At 44.6% G+C, this 19918-nt stretch overlaps 1 protein-coding gene across 1 annotated transcript in view; it reads right to left on the reverse strand.

The window, feature by feature from the left end:
* The window catches only part of GSDME (gasdermin E), a 70972-nt gene that overhangs the window by 6135 nt on the left and 44919 nt on the right, over positions 1–19918 (reverse strand). The window contains exons 5-8 of the mRNA XM_061197842.1: positions 18685–18805; positions 12896–13060; positions 10813–10940; positions 9902–10097 (exon numbers count right to left, since the gene is read on the reverse strand). Of these exons, the coding sequence (XP_061053825.1) occupies positions 9902–10097; positions 10813–10940; positions 12896–13060; positions 18685–18805 (610 nt within the window). The remainder of the gene's footprint in view (positions 1–9901; positions 10098–10812; positions 10941–12895; positions 13061–18684; positions 18806–19918) is intronic.

Consider the following 19918-nt stretch of genomic DNA (forward strand, 5'->3'; position numbering starts at 1 on the left):
ACGCACGGCCTTCCCCCGAGAGCAGAAGGCTGCTAGGGGGAGGGGGCAGCCCCGAGGCCTGAGCCTGCCAGAGAACCCGCTAAACTGCATTTAAATGTGCTCTTGTCTCCAGAGAGTCCCCGCGGTTTTCAACAGATCCTCAAGGAGGCCCTGCTCCCAAATCAGGAAGATGAAGATGGTAAACATATGGGGCCTTGTGGAAAGATCCACAGGGCTGTGAAGGGCAGGGACAAAGTCCCCTGGGACATGATGTCCTGGCTGAGCTACCGTCACAAGTCATCTCACCCGTTCATGTTTCCATTCCTCACTTCTAAGGGGACTCCCGAGTCCCACGTAATCATCACCATCCCTTATTCTTGGAAATACTTTACTTCCATGTGACTCAATGGTCATTCACTACCTTGAGCATGGTGCTAGGGACACAGCTCTACTTTACAGCGCTTACCACCCAATTTCACTGCTTGACTCTAGTTCCCTTGAGGGTGGGGATGATGATTTTCTCCTACCTCAGCATCTAGCAGTGCCTAAAACACAGCAGAGGCTTCTTCAGCGTTTCTGGAATTGAAATGATTTCTTTTGATCTTTCATATTCTAACTATTTTACAAATGAAACCTGGGAAGTTCATGCTTAAGGTCACAAAATGGTAGGGGAAGTGTTCCAGGAGACTGGCTAGATGCTGAGACTGAAGTGCTTTAAACAAACAGGAGGAGGGAGGTTCAAGATGGCACCGTAGGAAGATCCGGAACTCACCTCCTTACATGGACAAACTGAATCTACAGCGACATATGGAACAGTTTCCTCTGAAGAAACCCCAAACTACCTGAGCGACTCCCATACATCAGGTGAACAAGGAAAAAAAACCCATGGCAGCAGGTAGGAGAGGCTGAGCCACAGTCTCCCTGTAAACCCCATACCCCTGGTGCAGTGACCCACAATCAGGAGGGAACTCAAAACCCTAGCTTCTCCCTGTGGTGAAGGATTTGAACCCCACCCTGACTTCTAAGACCACCCAGACAGACGAGCCCCCCAAAATCTGGCTTTGAAAACCAGTGGGGCTCACATCCACAAGACCCACAAGCCTATAGTGAACTGAGAAATCATTCTTAAAGGGCTTGTACGTGGACTTACCCACCCCCAGGACCCAGCACAGAAGCAGCTGTTTGAAAAGCCCCCATACTGTCTATGAAAGAGGCTTATTTGTTATCATAAAGCATCGGCCTGGGGGTAGGCATCTAATTTAACACACACCTAGGGACCTGCTGGTGTACTCTGGGGACCGAGGCCATCAGACACCATCTTTGCACCCTCCCTCTGCCACACTTCAAAGCACCAATATTTCCCAGAGGAGGGCTATGACTCATCTCTGGTGCCCTTGTTTTTGTGGCTGCCACCCAGGAAACACCCCTTGATCGTCTGGCTCTCATGGCCAGCAGGGCTTGCATTCCTGGGTCCCTCGGGACTTTAACAATCAGACGGTTCTTGGCCAGCTACCACCCCCAGGGCACTGTCAGACAGCAAACTGAAACACACCCCTAGTCCTTCTGTGAAAGAAGCCCACTTGCTTGGCCTGAGGGGCAAGCTTCTGGTTTGCCATACATCTAGGGGTCTGCTCTCGGAACAGAGGCCAATGGATGCTACCTTTGTGCTCTCCATCTGCCTCATTCCAGGTTGCTGCTATCTCCTGGAAAGGAGCTTATACAATCGTCTGGCTTGTGATTTCTGTGACTGCCACCCAGGTGACACTTCTAGGTCACCTGGCTCTACTGGTTAGCAGGATTTACACTTGTGGTCTGTATATACTTGTATACTTTAAAAGCTACTGCCTGAAGGTCTGGCTTCTAATCAGCCTAAATCTAGATGCTGACTGAGATCCTCTTTGGGGTGCTGACAGGTGTTGACAAACCCTCAACTATTGGGAGCCACTAAAAATAGGCTGCTTGGACAATCACAAAGGTTTGAGAGACAACAAAGAGCTAGGGTGAGGTTGAATAAGGTCCTCTCTTACATGAGACCACTCCCTCATGTGAGAGGAGACTATTTTACCTTCTGCATGGAAACAAACACACAGTGTCAAGGAAAATGAAGAAACAGAGAAATATGTTCCAGACAGAGGAACAAGGTAAAAGCTCAGAAAAGTTCCTGAATGAAAAGCATATAAGTGATTTGTTTGCCTGCTAAAGAGTTCAAAATATGGTCATAAAAATGCTTAATAAGCTTGGGAGAAGAATGGATGAACACAGTGAGAACTTCAACAAAGAAAGAGAAAATATAGTAAGGTACCAAATAGAAGTCAAAGAGATGAAGAATACAACAAATGAACCAAAACAGACACTAGAGGGGTTCAACCACAGACTAGATGAAGCAGAAGAAACGATCATTGAACTCAAAGACAAGGCAATGGAACTCACCCGATCAGAGCAGCAAAAAGAAAAAAAAAGGTGAAAAAAAAAGTGAACACAGCTTAAGAAACTATGCTACAACATCAAGCAGACCAACATTTGCACTATAGGGATCCCAGAAGAAGAAAGGGGCTGAAAACTTCCCTAACCTGGGGAAGGAAACAGACACTCAGACCCAGGAAACCCAGACTGGAGTTCCAAATAAGAGGAACCCAAAGAGACCCACACCACAACACATTAAAATGTCAAAAGTTAAAGACAAGGAGAGAACCTTAAAAGCAGCAAGAGAAAAACAACTTGTTACACACAGGGGAATGCCCCCCACCCCCCACATGGCTATCAGCAGATTAGATTTTTCAGCAGAAACTTTGCAGCCTAGAAGGGAGTGGTATAACATAGTGAAAGTACCAAACGAAAAAAACTTGCAACCAAGACTACCTGACAAAGTTGTCATTCAGAATTGAAGGGGAGAGAATTTTCCAGACAATCAAAAGCTGAAGGAATTCATCACCACTAGACGAGCCTTACAAGAAATGTAAAAGGAACTTGTTTAAGCTGAAATGAAAGAGTACTAATTAGTAATAGGAAAACATATGAAAATATAAATCTCACTGGTAAAGGTAAATATATAGTAAAATTCAGAATAATATTGTAAGGGTAGATTAATCACTTACAAAACTAGTACGAGATTAAAAGACAAAAGTAGTAAAAAAATAACTATAACTACAATAATTTGTTAAGGGATATGCAAGATAAAAAGATATAATTTGTGACATCAAAACCATAAAATGGCAGGAGGGGGAGAGTAAAAAAGTAGAGCCTTAGAATGCGTTCAAACTTAAGTTGTTACCAACAGGTATTTATAACCGTCTATTTTAAGTTGGTATGTAATCCTCATGGTAACCACAAATTAAAAACCTATAGCAGATACACAAAAGAGTAAAGAGACAGCAATCTAAGCATACCACTACAGAAAATCATCAAATCACAAAGGAGAGCAAGAGAAGAAAGGAACAAAGAACTACCAAAGAGCCACAAAGTAATTAATAAAATGGCAATAAGTACATATCTATCAATAATAACTTTAAATGTAATTTGGACTAAGTTCTCCAGTTAAAAGATAGAGTGGCTGAATGGATAAATTTTTTTTTAAAAAGACCATTATGCTGCCTACAGGAGACTCATTTCAGATGTAAGGACATACACAGACTGAAAATGAAGAGATGGAAACATATTCCATGCAAATAGAAACCAAAAGAAAGCTGGGGTTATACAGGCTCTCTTTATATCAGCAGTAAACAGACTTAAAATTAAGACTGTAATAAGAGACAAAAAAGGGCATTACATAATGATAAAGGGGTCAATCCAACAAGAGGATATAACACTTTTAAATATTTATGCACCCAACATAGGAGCACCTAAATATATAAAGAAAATATAACAGACCTAAAAAGAGAAATAGACAGCAATACAATAATAGTAGGGGACTTTAATACTCCACTTTCATCAATGGATAGATCATCCAGAGAGAAAAATAGGGGCCTTAAATGACACATTAGATCAGATGGATTTAACAGATATATGGAGCACATTCCATCCAAAAGGAAAAGAGTATACATTCTTCTCAAGCACACATGGAACATTCTCCAGGATAGGTCATATTTTATAGGCCACAAAACAAGTCTTAATAAATTTAAGAAGACTGAAATCATATCAAGCATTTTCCCAACCACAATGGTATAAAACTAGAAATCAATTACAAGGAGAAAACTGGAAAAGTCAAAATATGTGGAGATTAAACAATGTGCTACTGAACAATATGTCAAAGAAGAAATCAATAGAAAAATCAAAAATACCTTTAGACAAATGAAAATGGAAATGCAGCATATCAAAATGTATGGGAGGTAGCAAAGCCAGTTCTAAGAGGAAAGCTCACAGCAATAAATGGCTACCTCAGGAAACAAGAAAAATCTCAAACAACCTAACTTTATACCTCAAAAAAACAGAACAAATGAAACCCAGAGTTAGTAGAAGGAAGGAAATCATAAAGATCAGAGTAGAAATTAAATGAAATGCATACTGATAAAAGAAAAAAGTCAATGAAACTAATAGCTGGTTCTTTGAAAAGATAAAGAAAACTAACAAACCTTTAGCTAAACTTGCCAAGAAAAAAAAGAATGTAAAATAGACAGCTAGTGGGAAGCAGCCGCATCGCACGGGAAGATCAGCTCAGTGCTTTGTGACCACCTAGAGGGGTGGGATAGGGAGGGAGGGAGGGAGATGCAAGAGGGAGGGGATATGGGGATATATGTGTACATATAGCTGATTCACTTTGTTATACAGCAGAAACTAACACAACATTGTAAAGCAATTATACTCCAATAAAGATGTTAAAAAAAATAAATTAAAAAAATATCAGAAATGAAAGTGGAGATGTTACAACTGATACCCCAGAAATACAAGAGATCATAAGAGGGTACTATGAATAGTTATATGCCAAAACACTGGACAACCTAGAAGAAATTAATAAATTCCTAGAAGCATACAATCCACCAGGACTGAATCAGGTAGAAATAGTAGTAATCAGTCTTTTGGGATTTTCTAAGTAGATTGAATCAGTAATCAAAAATCTCCCAACAAACAAAAGTCAAGTCAAGGACAAGGCTGGCTTCACTGGTGAATTCTGCATACATTTAAAGAATTGAAACCAATCCTTCTCAAATTCTTCCAAAAAATAAGAGGAAGGAACACTTCCAAACTTATTTTATGAGGCCAGCATTACCCTGATACCAAAATCAGACAAGGACACCACAAGAAAAGAAAATTACAGACCAACATCCCTGATGAACGTAGATGCAAAAATCCTCAACAAAATATTAGCAAACCAAATTCAACAATACATTAAAAGGATCATACATCATGATCAAATGGGATTTTAGTCCAGAGATGCAAGGACAGTTCAACATCTGCAAATCAATGTGATACACCATATTAACAAAAGGAAGGATAAAAATCATATGATCATCTCAAGAGATACAGAAAAAGCACTTGACAAAACTCATCATCCATTTATGGTAAAAACTCTCAACAAAGTGGGTAAAGAGGGAACATATCTCAACATAATAAAGGTCAGATATGACAAGTCCACAGCTAACATCATACTCAGTGGTGAAAAATTGAAAGCTTTTCCTCTAAGGTCAGAAACAAGACAAGGAAGCCCACTCACCACTTTTATTCAACATAGTATTGGAAGTCCTGGCCAGAGCAGTTAAGCAAGAAGAGGAAACAAAAGGCATCCAAATCGGAAAGGAAGACGTAAAGCTGTCCCTATTTGCACATGACATGATATTATATGTAGAAAAAACCCTAAATAACAAAAAACTGTTAGCACAAATAAAGTCAGTAAAGTTGCAGTATCAAAATCAATATACAAAGATCTGTTGCATTTCTATACACTAATAACTATCAGAAAAGGAAATTAAGAAAACAATCCAATTTACAACTGCATCAAAAAGAATAAAATACCTTGGAAGAAATTTAACCGTGGAGGTAAAAGACCTGTACACTGAAAACTGTAAGACACTGATGAAAGAAATTGAAGAAGACACAAATAAATGGAAAGATATTTCGTGTTCATGAATTGGGAGGATACTGCTACAATGTTCATACTACCCAAGCTACAGATTCAGTGCAACCCCTATCAGAATTCCAATGGCATTTTTCACAGAAATAGAACAAACAATTATAAAATTTGTTTAAAACTATAAAAGATCCTGAAGAGCCAAAGCAATCTTGAGAAAGAAGAACAAAGCTGGAGATATCACACGCCCTGATTTCAAATTATATTATAAAGCTACATTAATCGAAATAGTATTGTATTGGCATAGAAACAGACACATTGATCAGTGGAACAGAATAGAGAGCCCAGAAATAATCCCATGCATATATGGTCAATTAATTTACAACAAAGGAGCCAAGAATATACAATGGAGAAAGAACAGTCTCTTCAATAAATGGTGCTGGGAAAACTGGACCACTATCTTACACCATACAGAAAAACTAACTCAAAATGGATCAAAGATTTAAACATAAGATCTGAAACCATAAAATTAGAAGAAAACATAGGCAGTAAGCTCCTTGACATCAGTCTTGGCAATGATTTTTTGGATTTCACACCAAAGGCAAAGGCAACAAAAGCAAAAATAAACAAGTGAGACTACATCAAACTAAAAATCTTCTGCACAGCAAAGGAAATCATCAACAAAATGAAAAGGCAGCCTATTGATGGTGAAAGAAATATTTGCAAATCATATATCTGATAAGGGGTTAATATCCAAAACATATAAAAAACTCATACAACAACTCAATAGCAAAAAGAAATCCAATTTAAAAATGGGCAGAAGGGGCTTCCCTGGCAGCACAGTGGTTAAGAATCCACCTGCCAGTGCAGGGGACACGGGTTCGAACCCTGGTCCAGGAAGATCCCACATGCCACGGAGCAGCTAAGCCCGTGCGCCACAACTACAGAGCCTGCGCTCTAGAGCCCGCGAGCCACAACTACTGAGCCCGTGTGCCACAACTACTGAAGCCCACGCACCCTAGAGCCCGTGCTCCACAACAAGAGAAAGCCCGCGCGCAGCAATGAAGACCCAACACAGCCAAAAATAAATAAATTTAAAAAATTTTTTAAATGGGCAGAACATCTGAATAGACAATTTTCCAAAGAAGACATACAGATGGCCAATAGGTACATGAAAAGGTATTCAACATCCTCATCATCAGGGAAATTAAAATCAAAACCACACTGAGGTATGACCTCACATCTGTTAGAATGGCTATTATCAAAAAGACAGGAGGGCTTCCCTGGTGGCACAGTGGTTAAGAATCTGCCTGCCAATGCAGGGGACACAGGTTTGAGCCCTGGTCTGGGAAGATCCCACATGCCGCGGAGCAACTAAGCCCGTGAGCCACAACTACTGAGCCTGCGCGTCTGGAGCCTGTGCTCCGCAACGGGAGAGGCCGCGGCAGTGAGAGGCCCGTGCACCGCGATGAAGAGTGGGCCCCGCTCGCCACAGCTGGAGAAAGCCCTCGCACAGAAACAAAGACCCAACACGGCCAAAAATAAATAAATAAATAAATAAAATTAAAAAAAAAAAAGACAGGAAATAACAAGTGTTGGCAAGGATGTGAAAAAAGGGAACCCTTGTGCACTGTTGGTGAGAATTTTTTAAGGCTACTCAAAAAATTAAAAGTCTTGGTACTATACGATCCAGCAATTCCACTCCTAGGTATTTATCCAAAGAAAACGAAAACACTGACTTGAAAAGATACACCCCCATGTTCATAGCAGCATTACTTACAAAAGCTAAGATATGGAAGCAACCTAAGTGTCCACCAATGGATGAATGGGTAAAGAAGATGTGGTACACACACAGAGGAATATCATTAATCAGTAAAAAGAGAAATCTTGCCATTTGTGACACCACGGATGGACCTTGAGGGCATTATGCTAAGTGAGATAAGTCAGACAGAGAAAGACAACGTATGATCTCACTTATATGCGGAGTCTTAAAATAAAAAAAGGCTCATAGAGCAGATTGGGGTGTGTGGGGGGGTGTAAAATGTATACGGGTGGGTAAAATGGGTGAAGACGGTTAAAAAGTACAAACTTCCAGCTATAAAATAAGTCATGGGTATGTAATGTGCAGGATGGTGACTAGAGTTAATAATACTGTATTGTATATTTGAGAGTTGCTAAGAGTAAATCTTATAAAGTTTATTTTTCTTGTGATGAAAACTTTTAACTGTATGGTGATACATACATAGTTAATGAGACATATACAAATATTGAATCATTTTGTTGTACACCTGAAATTAATGTATATATGTGTCAATTATATCTCAATTTTTTTTTTAAAAAAGTAAGTGCTATAGAAAAAACTAGTGTTATTATTTAGAAAGCTGGAAACAGGCCTCATAAAGGGGCCATTTTCTGTTCTAGCACCTTTCCCAGATTCTGAGAAGAGAAGACTGTTGTAGGAGGAAAAGGTCAACTCAGAAGGGCCAAGAATAAACAAGACCATTAGTGAAAGAGCTTACACCAATCCGACCTCCACAGTGACTGACACATAAATGAGATCTCAGTTCAGAGAGATGCAGAAGAGCACCGTTGGTTTAGAAATAGGCTGCAGATATTTTCAGCTGCACTTAAAGATTTCACTATCCCTGAGCTTCCAGCTCTGACACGGCAGGTAAGTCTCATGTTATGTGTCAACCCCAAGTGGCTGCCTGTGTGCAAGGCTGCAGATAATTTGAGGCTGTGTCCAGGCTCGGGAAAAAGGGGACTGTGGTGCATTCACAATGTTGGCCATGTGTTACATATTTGACATCATTGGTCCAGCCTATTGATATTAAAATATTTCAATAAGTAATAGGGTATGTGAAGAAAGGGCTTCTCGCAAGCTAGAGAACTCTGGCCTGTAGATTAGCTCCTGATAGAATGCCTGTAATTAAACTCTCTGATATACCAATTAACACTGGAAAAAGGTCTCTAGTGGAGTTCCACAGGGCTCTGTCTTATGTCCTATCCCAGTCAAAATGTTTACCCATGACTTGGAATAAGGCATAGAGCGTACATTCATTGGCATATGGAGCTGGGAGAGGCATTTGCTCTGATTAATTATTTAAAAACTGGAGATTCCTGGGCCTTTGTTCCCATGTGGTGCTGGGGAGGAACTCTGAATGTATCAGGAGCTCAGCGCCCTGACTGATGTCACCCTGAAGGGAAGTTGTGGGGACTAAGAGTGGGCTGCCTTGCCAGGTCTTGCCTTTCTGAGAAGGAAGTGAAAGCCCAGCTTCCTCATACAGGATGACCACCTTCTGGTACCACAGACCCTCTGGCAAGGTGCGTTCCGGATGGGAGTTGGCAAAGAAGTGTCAGGGCGGGGTGCACTGCTCAATAATAATTGGATGGCCAGGATGCGTGTGGAAGTTGTGGAGCTGCTGGGCCCAGCAACCTAGTGCGTTGGGATGCTCTCTGCAGCCTCCCTGCCCTAATGGCCACAATGCTGCACTTGGGGTAGAGCCATAAGTTTGCAAAGAGGAACAAGAGGCTCAGAAGGAACGAAACACTTGGGGGGAGAGCAGTAGCCAAATGAAAGCCACTGCCACTCAGCACTGCCAGGCAGCAAGTGTGAATCACTGGCTGTGTCTGGGGAAATTGGTTTCCTGTGTTGGTGAGGGAGTGTGCCCACAGACAGCCCTCCCGGGGGGGGGGAAGAGAAGTCCTCTCTGCAAGGGAGTGGAGGAGGCTGGCAGCAGACAGGCCTCCTTCATACTCAAGTCCGTGACTTCACGGCAATCCTGTCAACTTCCTCAGTTTTCCACTGCTTATCATCCCTGCACTGCTTGAAAGGGAGGGAACCTTATGTACCAAATCGTCCACAAAGTAAGCAAAGTAATTTCAAGGCAACCGCATTTCTTCCCCTTTTTTTTTCCATACCTGCTAGCGCACTGACCAAGAAGTAGGCCGTAGAAAGGAGTTTCTCGTTGTGGACCACATCCTCTGGGCCTGGACACTCGCCCTGCACACTGTACCCCACTAGCCGCAGGAAGGCCACGAGGTCCCGCTGCTGTGAAGGCTTCAGCTTCCCCAGCACTGCCAATGAGGGTGACAGGCTGCTGACTATGTCCTCACACTGTGGGGAGAGATGGGGGGGGGGCAGGGAAGAGAAAAGAGACAGATCTAGTAAAGCCACAGGCCAAGCTGGGCACAACACAGCCCTCTGCCCCATGACACACAACCCTTGTAGTGAGATGGAGAGTGGTCCCCCAAATATAGGTCCACCTGGAGCTTCAGAATGAGACCTTATTTGGCTTCCTTGCAGATGTAATTTAGGTAGGGATCTCGAGATCATCCTAGATTGGGGTGGGCCCTGAATCTAATGGTGGGTGTCCTTTAAGAGACAGGAAAGGAGATGGCCACGTGAAGACAGAGTAGAGATTTGAGCAATGTGGCCACAAGCCAAGGAATGCCAGGAGCCACCAGAAGCTGGAGGAGGCAAAAAAGGATTCTCTCCTAGAGCCTGTGGGGAAGCATGGCTCTAATGACACCTTGACTTTAGACTTGTGGCCTCCAGAATTGTAAGAGAGTAAATTGGAGTTTGTGGTCATTTGTTACAGCAGCCCGAGGAAACTAATACACCCTTCTATTCATCACATCGACTACCTTTCTGCAGTTAGAAAACTAAGGACCTGGGAGTAAGAAAAAAAAGAAGCTTTAGGGTTAAAAGGAGGTGGGGAAATTTTAAACACAATTTTACCCAGCTCAAAGCCTTATACCAAGAGATCTAGCCCGTCCACATCTCCAGAAAACCATGCGGAGACACTACCTTGAGATGTCTCCAGTCTTACCACTTGCTCCAGAACCAAGAGTAATTCTTCATCAAACAGGACCGCCTGGAGGACGTCGTTCAGAGCTCTCCGTTGCTGCTCTGGCAGCTCCACAAAGGGATGGAAATTCCTCTCCAAGAACAGAGTGACTGTGAAAGCAGCAGAACATACCCAGTCTCGTGACTTATCTCAGAACGAGGACCAGTAACTCTTGCTTTTTATAGCTAATTGTCCTCTGTTCTTTCATAAACACTTCCAGCTGCACAGTCAGTCTTGGAACTCAGAAATAAAGGATGCGTTAAATACCACCCTGCATGTTTTTCACTAACCAGTCAAACTACTAAAGGAAGAAAGAAGGAGGGAAGGGAAGAGAGGGAGGGGAGAAAGAAAGAGACAAAAAAACAGAAAAGAGGGAAGCCAAGTTTTGTTTCAGACTGTATTTTCCTGCTGACTCACTAAACATTAAGTCTAATCAATTATTTTCTGGAAAAGTCATTTAGAATTATTAAATTATCAAGGCTGAATTACTAAACATCAGGACTTTTACAAAGCTTCAGAGTAATGCAAATTCCAAAATACATTCGTTTTCATATCTTTCTAATACACTACAGATTTTGTATCCTTTAATATTAAATGCATGCTTTTCAAGGGGCTGGCACAATTTTCATTGGGCAAACACAGATATTCCACTTTCTCCATTCTTCTTCACCCGTCCTGGAGAATGGGTTAGAATCCCAGCTGGATTACTAACGTCCTCTTCAGGATGCTTGAGCCTCTCCCCTTAAAATCTTCCGTTTTCATTTTAAGATAGTCAAAAGTTTCTAGTAATTTAAGCCTGGGAATTTAAAAACAAGATTTGATAAACCAAAGCTTTCATATACAGGGATGCAGACCAATACATAAATGCATCCTCCGCTGGTGTCAGATTCCAGACAACAGTTACACTCAAAAACCGCTCTATAAACACAATGAGTTCCTCGCCAGCTGCCAGCCTGGAGAGAAGAGCTGTCCTGGCTGGTCTAGGGTCCAAGGGCACAGAGGCGGGCGCCCACCCTACTCCTGCCTGAACTACCCAGCCTCCCCACTCCACGCCAGGCTGACTAGAATGACCAACTTACAGGGTGGACCGGTGGGTAAGGAAATGATAAGAAAGCTCAGCCTGTCTCATCACTTCCCTGTAGTGCAGTTCAAGGCTGTAGCACCACTGCTGATGTGATTCTAACCCGTGACATTGACGTCGCTTAAGTGGCAGCTGAAAATCACACCCAATTACCGTGAGGGGGCCTGCAGCCCTGCATTAGACAGGAAAGCCTTAAGATTGGGCCTTCACCGCCAATTCTGTCAACACTGATATTTTTGCTACAAAAGCATCTATCTTCTGGTTTGGGACTCATTGAAGCCCCACTGATGAGTCTCTCCTCTTACCCTCCAAGCCAGAGATATTCTGAGCTGCTCCTAGCTCTTTTTTACTAAGCTCTTAATTATTCTTTTCTCTTTTTCCTTGCCCATCTCCTCTTCTACTATATATTGCACTCCTACTAATTCCTGCCCTACCCCCTACAAAAAACTTTTTAAAAAAACAGAAAATGCTGTGACGAGTGAAAGGAATTGCTGCAGGCAAGTCACAGGTACTGCCCTCCTCCTCGCTGGATGCCTTGACATCACATGGCTTCATGCCAAGTGGATAAGGGCCTCCAAGAGAGCATTTTGCGACGCCAACAAAGCGTTGCCTGTCTTGGCAATGAAGCCTGGAATAAATGAAACAAATGCAAAACTTGGGTTCTCTCTGCTTGCTGCTGACTAGCTCTTCTTGGTAGTCAGCAAGACTCCTGTGGTTCAAATGAAAGAAAATGTTAGGCCCCTAACTCTTCCCCTCCTCAGCCTCCTACCCCTTCCTGAAAACAGACCATCCAAGACCTGAGGTTCCCTAAGATCTGACCAAGGTGAGTGAACTAGAACTGATTCAGGCACCGTCCTGTCTGTTCTCAAATGTTCTCCATGAAGTCACTAAGGATTAGTCACCGCTTCTGAAGGGCGCATCACCTCCGGGGGTACAGCACTCAATTACCCAGCAGCTCGCCACGCCCCAGCCTGCTGGCAATACCTTGTTTTAAAACACTCAGTGGCCCATCCGAGGCAGGCAGCCCTTGCCCAGCATCTGGCATGTCCCAGAACGCAAACTCTTGTAAGGGCAGGAGGTCCAGCAAGGCAGAGTCACTTCTCCTCTCCTGCTCGAAGCCCCCGTGCTTCCCTTGCAGGAGGCAGAATTCTGTAACGCGGGGGAAAAGGACAAGCTGGGCATTAGGGTCAGCCTTGTTGGCACATCCCAGACCTGGCTTCACCTAAATCAAGCAGGGCAGGGGGGACATGTCCACCCTCTTCCTTATACACCCGCTTCCTACACATTATGCTATTTGACCAAAACTCAGGCACTTCCTACAAATACAGGAGAAATGGTTGTTCTTAACATAAGGTTCTTTGAACAGGCAGGAAGCAACCTTTCAAACATCAGAAGTATTTCCTTAGCCTGACTGGAACAAACCAACTCCAACAAACAACCCACCATATTTAACTGAGAAAATTGGAATTTGATTGATAAATCTGGTTTGATTGAACTGAAACAGAATTACTGACAATATATTTAGGTGCACAAGTGGTTACGTGGCTCTTGGAGAGTCCGTTATTCTTCATTAATAAACTATTTTCTGCAATTATATGAACGAACCTTACAAACATGTTGAGAGGAAAATCCATACACAAAAGAATATATTCTATATGAATCTGTATGAAAAGACTAGTCTTTTTTTTTAAAGCCTTTTAGAGATATTTCAATATTTATAGACAAAATAATATAATGCCTACAATTTGCTTCAAAACAATTGAGTAGGGGTGGAGAGAGGCGGGAAAGTTATAGATGAAACATGAATTGCCCTAGTTATTGAAGCTGGATGGTAGGTACATGGGGTTCATTATATTACTATCTGTACTTCTGAACATGTAATTTTCCATAATAAAAAGTTTTTAAAAATTATAAAAAGAAATGCCCCTTAAATACTTCCATATTTGAGGGCCCAACTAAGGTAACTAAGTTGTAGGTAAAAATGCAACAGCGTGTCCTTGCTAAGTAAAAACTGCGTGAACTCAAGAATGAGGGTTCTCCTCCTGACCCACCTCCTACAGTAATGAAAATAAAAAAAACAAACAAACAAATGGCACCTAATTAAACTCAAAAGCTTTTGCACAGCAAAGGAAACCATAAACAAAAGGAAAAGACAACGCCAGGATGGGAGAAAATATTTGCAAACGAAGCGACCAACAAGGGATTAATCTCCAAAATACACAAACAGCTCATACAACTCAACAACAAAACAAACAATCCGATCAAAAAAATAGGCAGAAGAATTAAATAGACATTTCTCCAAAGCAGACAGACAGATGGCCAAAAAACACATGAAAAGATGCTCAATATTGCTAATTATTAGAGAAATGCAAATCAAAACTACAATGAGGCATCACCTCACACTGGTCAGAATGGCCATCATCAAAAAATCTACAAACAATAAATGCTGGAGAGGGTGTGAAGAAAAGGGAACCCTCTTGCACTGTTGGTGGGAATGTAAATTGGTACAGCCACTATGGAGAACAGTATGGATGTTCCTTAGAAAACTAAAAATAGAACTACCATATGATCCAGCAATCCCACTTCTGGGCATACACCCAGAGAAAACCATAAATCAAAAAGATACATGCACCCCAATGTTCATTGCAGCACTATTTACAATAGCCAAGATGTGGAAGCAACCTAAATGCCCATCAACAGAGGAATGGATAAAGAAGATGTGGTACATATATACAATGCAATATAACTCAGCCATAAAAAATAATGAAATAATACCATTTGCAGCAACATGGATGGACCTAGAGATTGTCATACTGAGTGAAGTAAGTCAGAGAAGAACACATATCGTATGATATTGCTTATATGTGGAATCTAGAAAGATGGTACAAATGAACTTATTTACAAAACTGAAATAGAGTTACAGATGTAGAAAACAATCTTATGGTTAACAGGGGGGAAAGGGGGAGGGATAAATTGGGAGATTGGCATTGAGATATACACACTACTATATATAAAATAGACAGCTAATAAGGACCTACTGTATATAGCACAGGGAACTCTACTCAGTACTCTGTAATGACCTATATGGGAAAAGAATCTAAAAGAGTGGATATATGTATAACTGAATCACTTTGCTGTACACCTGAAACTAACACAACATTGTAAATCAATCATACTTCAATAAAAATTTTTAAAAAAGAATGAGGATTCATTTTATGCTTCTATTTAATAATTTGTGTACAGGCTATGGAATGAGAATGTGGCTGAGTCTAGTACTTGCATGACATGTGAAAGGCATGGGTATTAGCACGTATTTTCAATTGCTGTGGACACTAATGACATCCATAAAGACAGGACGGCTGTCTAAAGACAAAGAAAACAAGCTTTCGTTTACTCACCCAACGACCCACCCACACTCCTAGTCATCCAGGATGCCCCTGGCTCGCTCTACCCTATGCACCAGGCACCGAGGTGGATAAGCGTGAACTGACCCCCAGGGAATGCTCCCCAAGGACAAGGACCATGACCATTAACACAGCTTCAAATCCTGCCAAGAGCCCTGTGGGGCCCCCAACCATATTTTCGGAGTCCAAGACCCCAGCACCACTCTTCCTTTACACATATGCACAGCCCCCCTGAAGGCACTGCCAACTCCTTCACTCTTTGCAGCATCAGGCACTCACTGCAAGGAGCCAGAGATTCAGAAGGACCACAACCTAGGCCTTGACAATAAGTATGATACGAGTGGAAGAGGTGGACAGGTCACTGAATCCAGAGTGGCAGGTGTGGAGAAAGAAGCAGAAAAGGATTCTTGGACGAAGCAGTGTCTAAGTAGCCCCCTAAAGCCTGGTAGGAATTAGCTGGGCCAAGAGGCAGGGAGCACACTCCAGAGGCTCCCGATAAGCGAGAGTGGAGGGTTCCCAGACGGTGGGTTAACCCCGGCTGGATCACTACGTTGAGAGGCGCTGGTGATGAGAAGCAAGGCTGGACACGACGTGCCTGGAAGGGCAGACTTTATCTCGGGACAAAGGGAGCCTTAGAAGGGTGTCTGAGCAGGTGAGTGAAGTGACCAAATGTGTATTTTTAAATAATCACATCAGCTACACTGCTAGGATGGGAAAGATTCAAAGCAGAGGAGCCAATTAAGAGTCTGTGATGGGAACGAGGTCGGGGGGTGCTGGTGTCAGCCTCTGGACCTGCAGAGAAGTGCACAGACCCGGGAGGGTGGGAAGCACAGGTTCACGTCCACAGGTGCCCAATCAGAAGTCCGTGCTGAAAGGACACTGGTAAATGCCTAATTCTACAAAGCAAAGGCTAAAGTTCAAGACAATAACATGATGTTTCTGATTGGCCATAAGAGGGGGTGTCTGTTGGCAAAGGGAGGGATCGTGGCTGAGAGAACCCCTTGCCAAGGACGGGCTCACAGATGCCTCCCCCAAGGGACACGGAGGGAGTGGCCTCCTCTCCAAGTTTCACCAGACAGACAGGATCCTCGTCAACTGTACTCCCACCCAGAAGGTGGGAGGAGAGATCGAGCAGCCTCTTAAGGGCCCTTCCAGCCCCTGCAGGGCTGTTTATGAAGCCGGATCAGAACGTTTTGCAGGAAGAGCAACAGAAAACAGAGATGGGAAAAAGCAGCAGAACTGGCTTAAGAATCAGGCAGCATGTCACACGAACGAGGGCCTGACCACCAAGCTGCACAGGCAGGGCAGGCTGCAGCAGGAGAGGGCAAAGGAGAGGGCTTCCTAGGCCAGGGTGTGGGAAGTGAGCCAGAGGAACCCTGAGAACTCCCCAGGGCACCTCTGCTCAGCACCACAAAGAGGAGTTTATTTTCAAGACAGCAGAAGCAAGCCAAGATAAAAGGCTTGAAATTGAAATGCAAACAGGAGAGCCTCGCCAAGCAAGCTTTGTCTTTCCAACCCCATCTGAGAAAAGAGACGCCCCCTGTGGGAGCGACAGGTGCCCCAACAGAGCTGCATGCAGGGCAGAGCACCTCCACCTCCTCGGAGAAACAGGGAGGGGCTCCCGGGGGCCCCAAAGCCTGGAATGGCAGCCCCAGCCTGGCCCCCAGCCACCAAAGGGTCCTCAGAGCACTCATGGGCATCCTCGGTGCAGGCCAAGCTTCCAAAAAGCCTGACAAAAGCAACACCTCCACCACCAATCCATCTGGACAGGATAACCAAGGCCTCAGCAGCCTGGGCTGGAGTCACACAAGCCCACGTGGTCACACAGCTTATCACACGCTGATGACAAAAGCTGGAGGAACAACTTAATCATCTAATAGGCAGTTTGTTCAGTGGATGGATAGTCTTTCAAAGAGAAAGAATAATAATCATGCCCAGGATGACACAAATTTGGAACCTTGGACCTAAAGGATGCTGGTCACGATTCTTGGTATTCCTGGTATCCCATGCGTCCCTGGCCCCACCGCCAGACCAACTTCCTACAACTGGCACCTTCAGTTTTTGTCGCCTCCCTGAAACACAGGCTGCTCTACATGCGAAACGAAAGAGGGAGGGTCGGTGATTGCCCTTCACGTCCCTCGCGCACCCGCGGGCTTGTCCACTGTCCCACAGGACAGTCAGCATTCCGAGCGCCCACGGTTGTAGATGAACGGTGGTACCCCGCGTGGCCGAGTGAGCAGAAGGCCGACTCCCGGAAGACACCCGCATCCCCGGCCTGGTCCCCGCCACCTGACAGAAAACACCCGGGGGAGGAGCAGGAGGCAGCCCCAGACATGCATGGCCCGTCACGGCACCCCTTCACAATGTTCTCATCGTGGAGAACTGAAAGTGCACGGGGATGGAGAGAGTAGTACAGGGGGCCTCCGCACACGCATCGACCAGCTGTGATGACCCCCCCCACCTCTACCCACCCCCCACACACCTCACTCTCCGCCATCGTGCTTGAAGCAAGCCACAGACATATTTCCATTTCACCTGTGAAGAGTTCACTGTAAATCTCTAAAAACTAAGATGACGCTTTTCATAAACACAACCACAACAATGTGACCATACCTAAAAAAGTTAATTATTTATGATGTTACGTATATTAATTCATGTCCCCAAAAAGCAGTCAGACAGTTTTCTTGGGTTTGACACAAGCTTTTCCTGGGAAGAGCGTGAGGGAAGAGCCGTGAGTATCTAAGACAAGCCACACCAACTATAAAACCCTATTTTCTTCAAGTGATGCAGTGACCTCCCGGCTTTGAACACACTGGTGATCAGACAGCAAGGTCAAGTGCAGCTTTTTGGGCTCCCTACAGGGGAACGGGAGGTAAGATGATCACAGTGATGACAGTATTATTAATAGCTAAGGTGAGTACTTAATAAGCCACCGCTGTGCCAGGCACTTCACGCACCTCATCTAACCTGCCCCTCACCGCAGCCCTGTGAGGGAATGTCTTTCCCCGCCCAGACACGGGAAGCTGAGGCCCAGCCGGCTTCGGCAAGCTGCCTGAGACCTCACAGGACCCCGTGGCACTGGGGCCGATGCCCAGTCCGTCCGACTGCAGAGCCCACGTTCTTCGCCCTGCGCCCTGCCGGTGAAGCACGCCCCACACTGACATCTGGGCATTCCTCACCAACACCCTCCCACCGCGGCCCTCCGTCTCACTTGCCATGAGACATCCCCAAACTCTTCCGATATCTCTTTCTTCTCAATCCCCAGAACAGCGGGGGATCCTCTACAAGTGTGTGCCTCAGGGGAGGACGGGGTGTCCCTCCGCGATGGCTCAACCGCCTCCAGAGAGCTCTGAGCTGAGGCGCACTCACCGAACTGGCCGTCTGCTCTCACGTACAGCTCGATGACGCCGTAGGCGATGGTGGTGGGAGCCGGGATTTCCAGCACCACATTGCTGTCCTTGATGATGTTCCCATCCTCCGTCGCTGACACCTGTGGGCGAGGGCGCATGCTCCACCTGTGAGCTCAGGCTCCCCCAGGCTTCTCCTGCCCCCACGTGGCCAGCCTGGTGCCTGTGCACAAATAGTGCCAGGAAAATGCCCATGGAACGGAGCAGAAAAAGGGACCAGCCGGCAGGGGTCAGGATTTAATCCTTGTCGGCCTCATGATGTCCTACACGTATTCCAAAGTCAATGGCCAACCTGGTGGCACCAAGGCGAGATCCCAGAGTTTGGGATACAATGAAGTTAGGTCTATGGTGCTGAATAAAGAAGACAATAAACAAGATAACTTCCCATTTCCCTCATGGAGGATAATGGAAACAACTTTGAAATCTTCAGAAAATCCTCAGTGGTTAGAGAGCCTGACTAGGAGAACCTAGCTGAGAGCAAGACCCCCCGAGCACGTCCTCCTGGACCTCGTGGATGGCACACTGTGCAGTCAGATAAAACCAGGGGAGAGGCACAAGGATGAGAGAAGGGTGGGCAGGAAATGCCGAGTCAGGCACCAAAGCTCTCTCCTTCAAACCCTGTCACAAATATGACCCTTGCCCACCATGGCCTGGGGAGGAAGATGAGAAGCTATTCGTTGCCCAAATGCTGGAGATCAGAGACATCTTTAGCAACTTGATCCTGGTCACAGCGTGATGCCAGCTGGTCTCCTGACTCCCAGGCAGGCTCCAGGCCTTTGGTGGGGGTCACCGTGGATAGAAATATCGGCAGGGCCAGCTGAAGCCATCTCCCATCAGGCCTCATCACTCTGTAAAGCCTGCCCACCCCAGGGAGAGTCCAGCCCCGGACCTGTATCCCCACCTCCTAAATACAACTTTTCTGGGTCCTCTAGTATAATTTGAAAGTTACCCCAAGAAGTAAATCTCTAAGAAAAGAATATCGGGCACCATGGCAAGCTGGAGGGGAGACAGTCTGGGGTTGCAGCCTCCTGTTCCAGTTCGGTTCCACTGAAGCTCAGGGATCAGCTTGGTAAGACTGTCTGTAACTTAATCCAGAAGCATCTGTTTATGTGTATAAAGACATATGTACAGATCTTTACCTTCCCTAACTCAATCCATTAGGGATTTAAGGCAGCTAAACCAAAGGAATCATTTTG

Source organism: Eubalaena glacialis, chromosome 8, assembly GCF_028564815.1.
Source record: "Eubalaena glacialis isolate mEubGla1 chromosome 8, mEubGla1.1.hap2.+ XY, whole genome shotgun sequence".
Lineage (NCBI taxonomy): Eukaryota > Metazoa > Chordata > Mammalia > Artiodactyla > Balaenidae > Eubalaena > Eubalaena glacialis.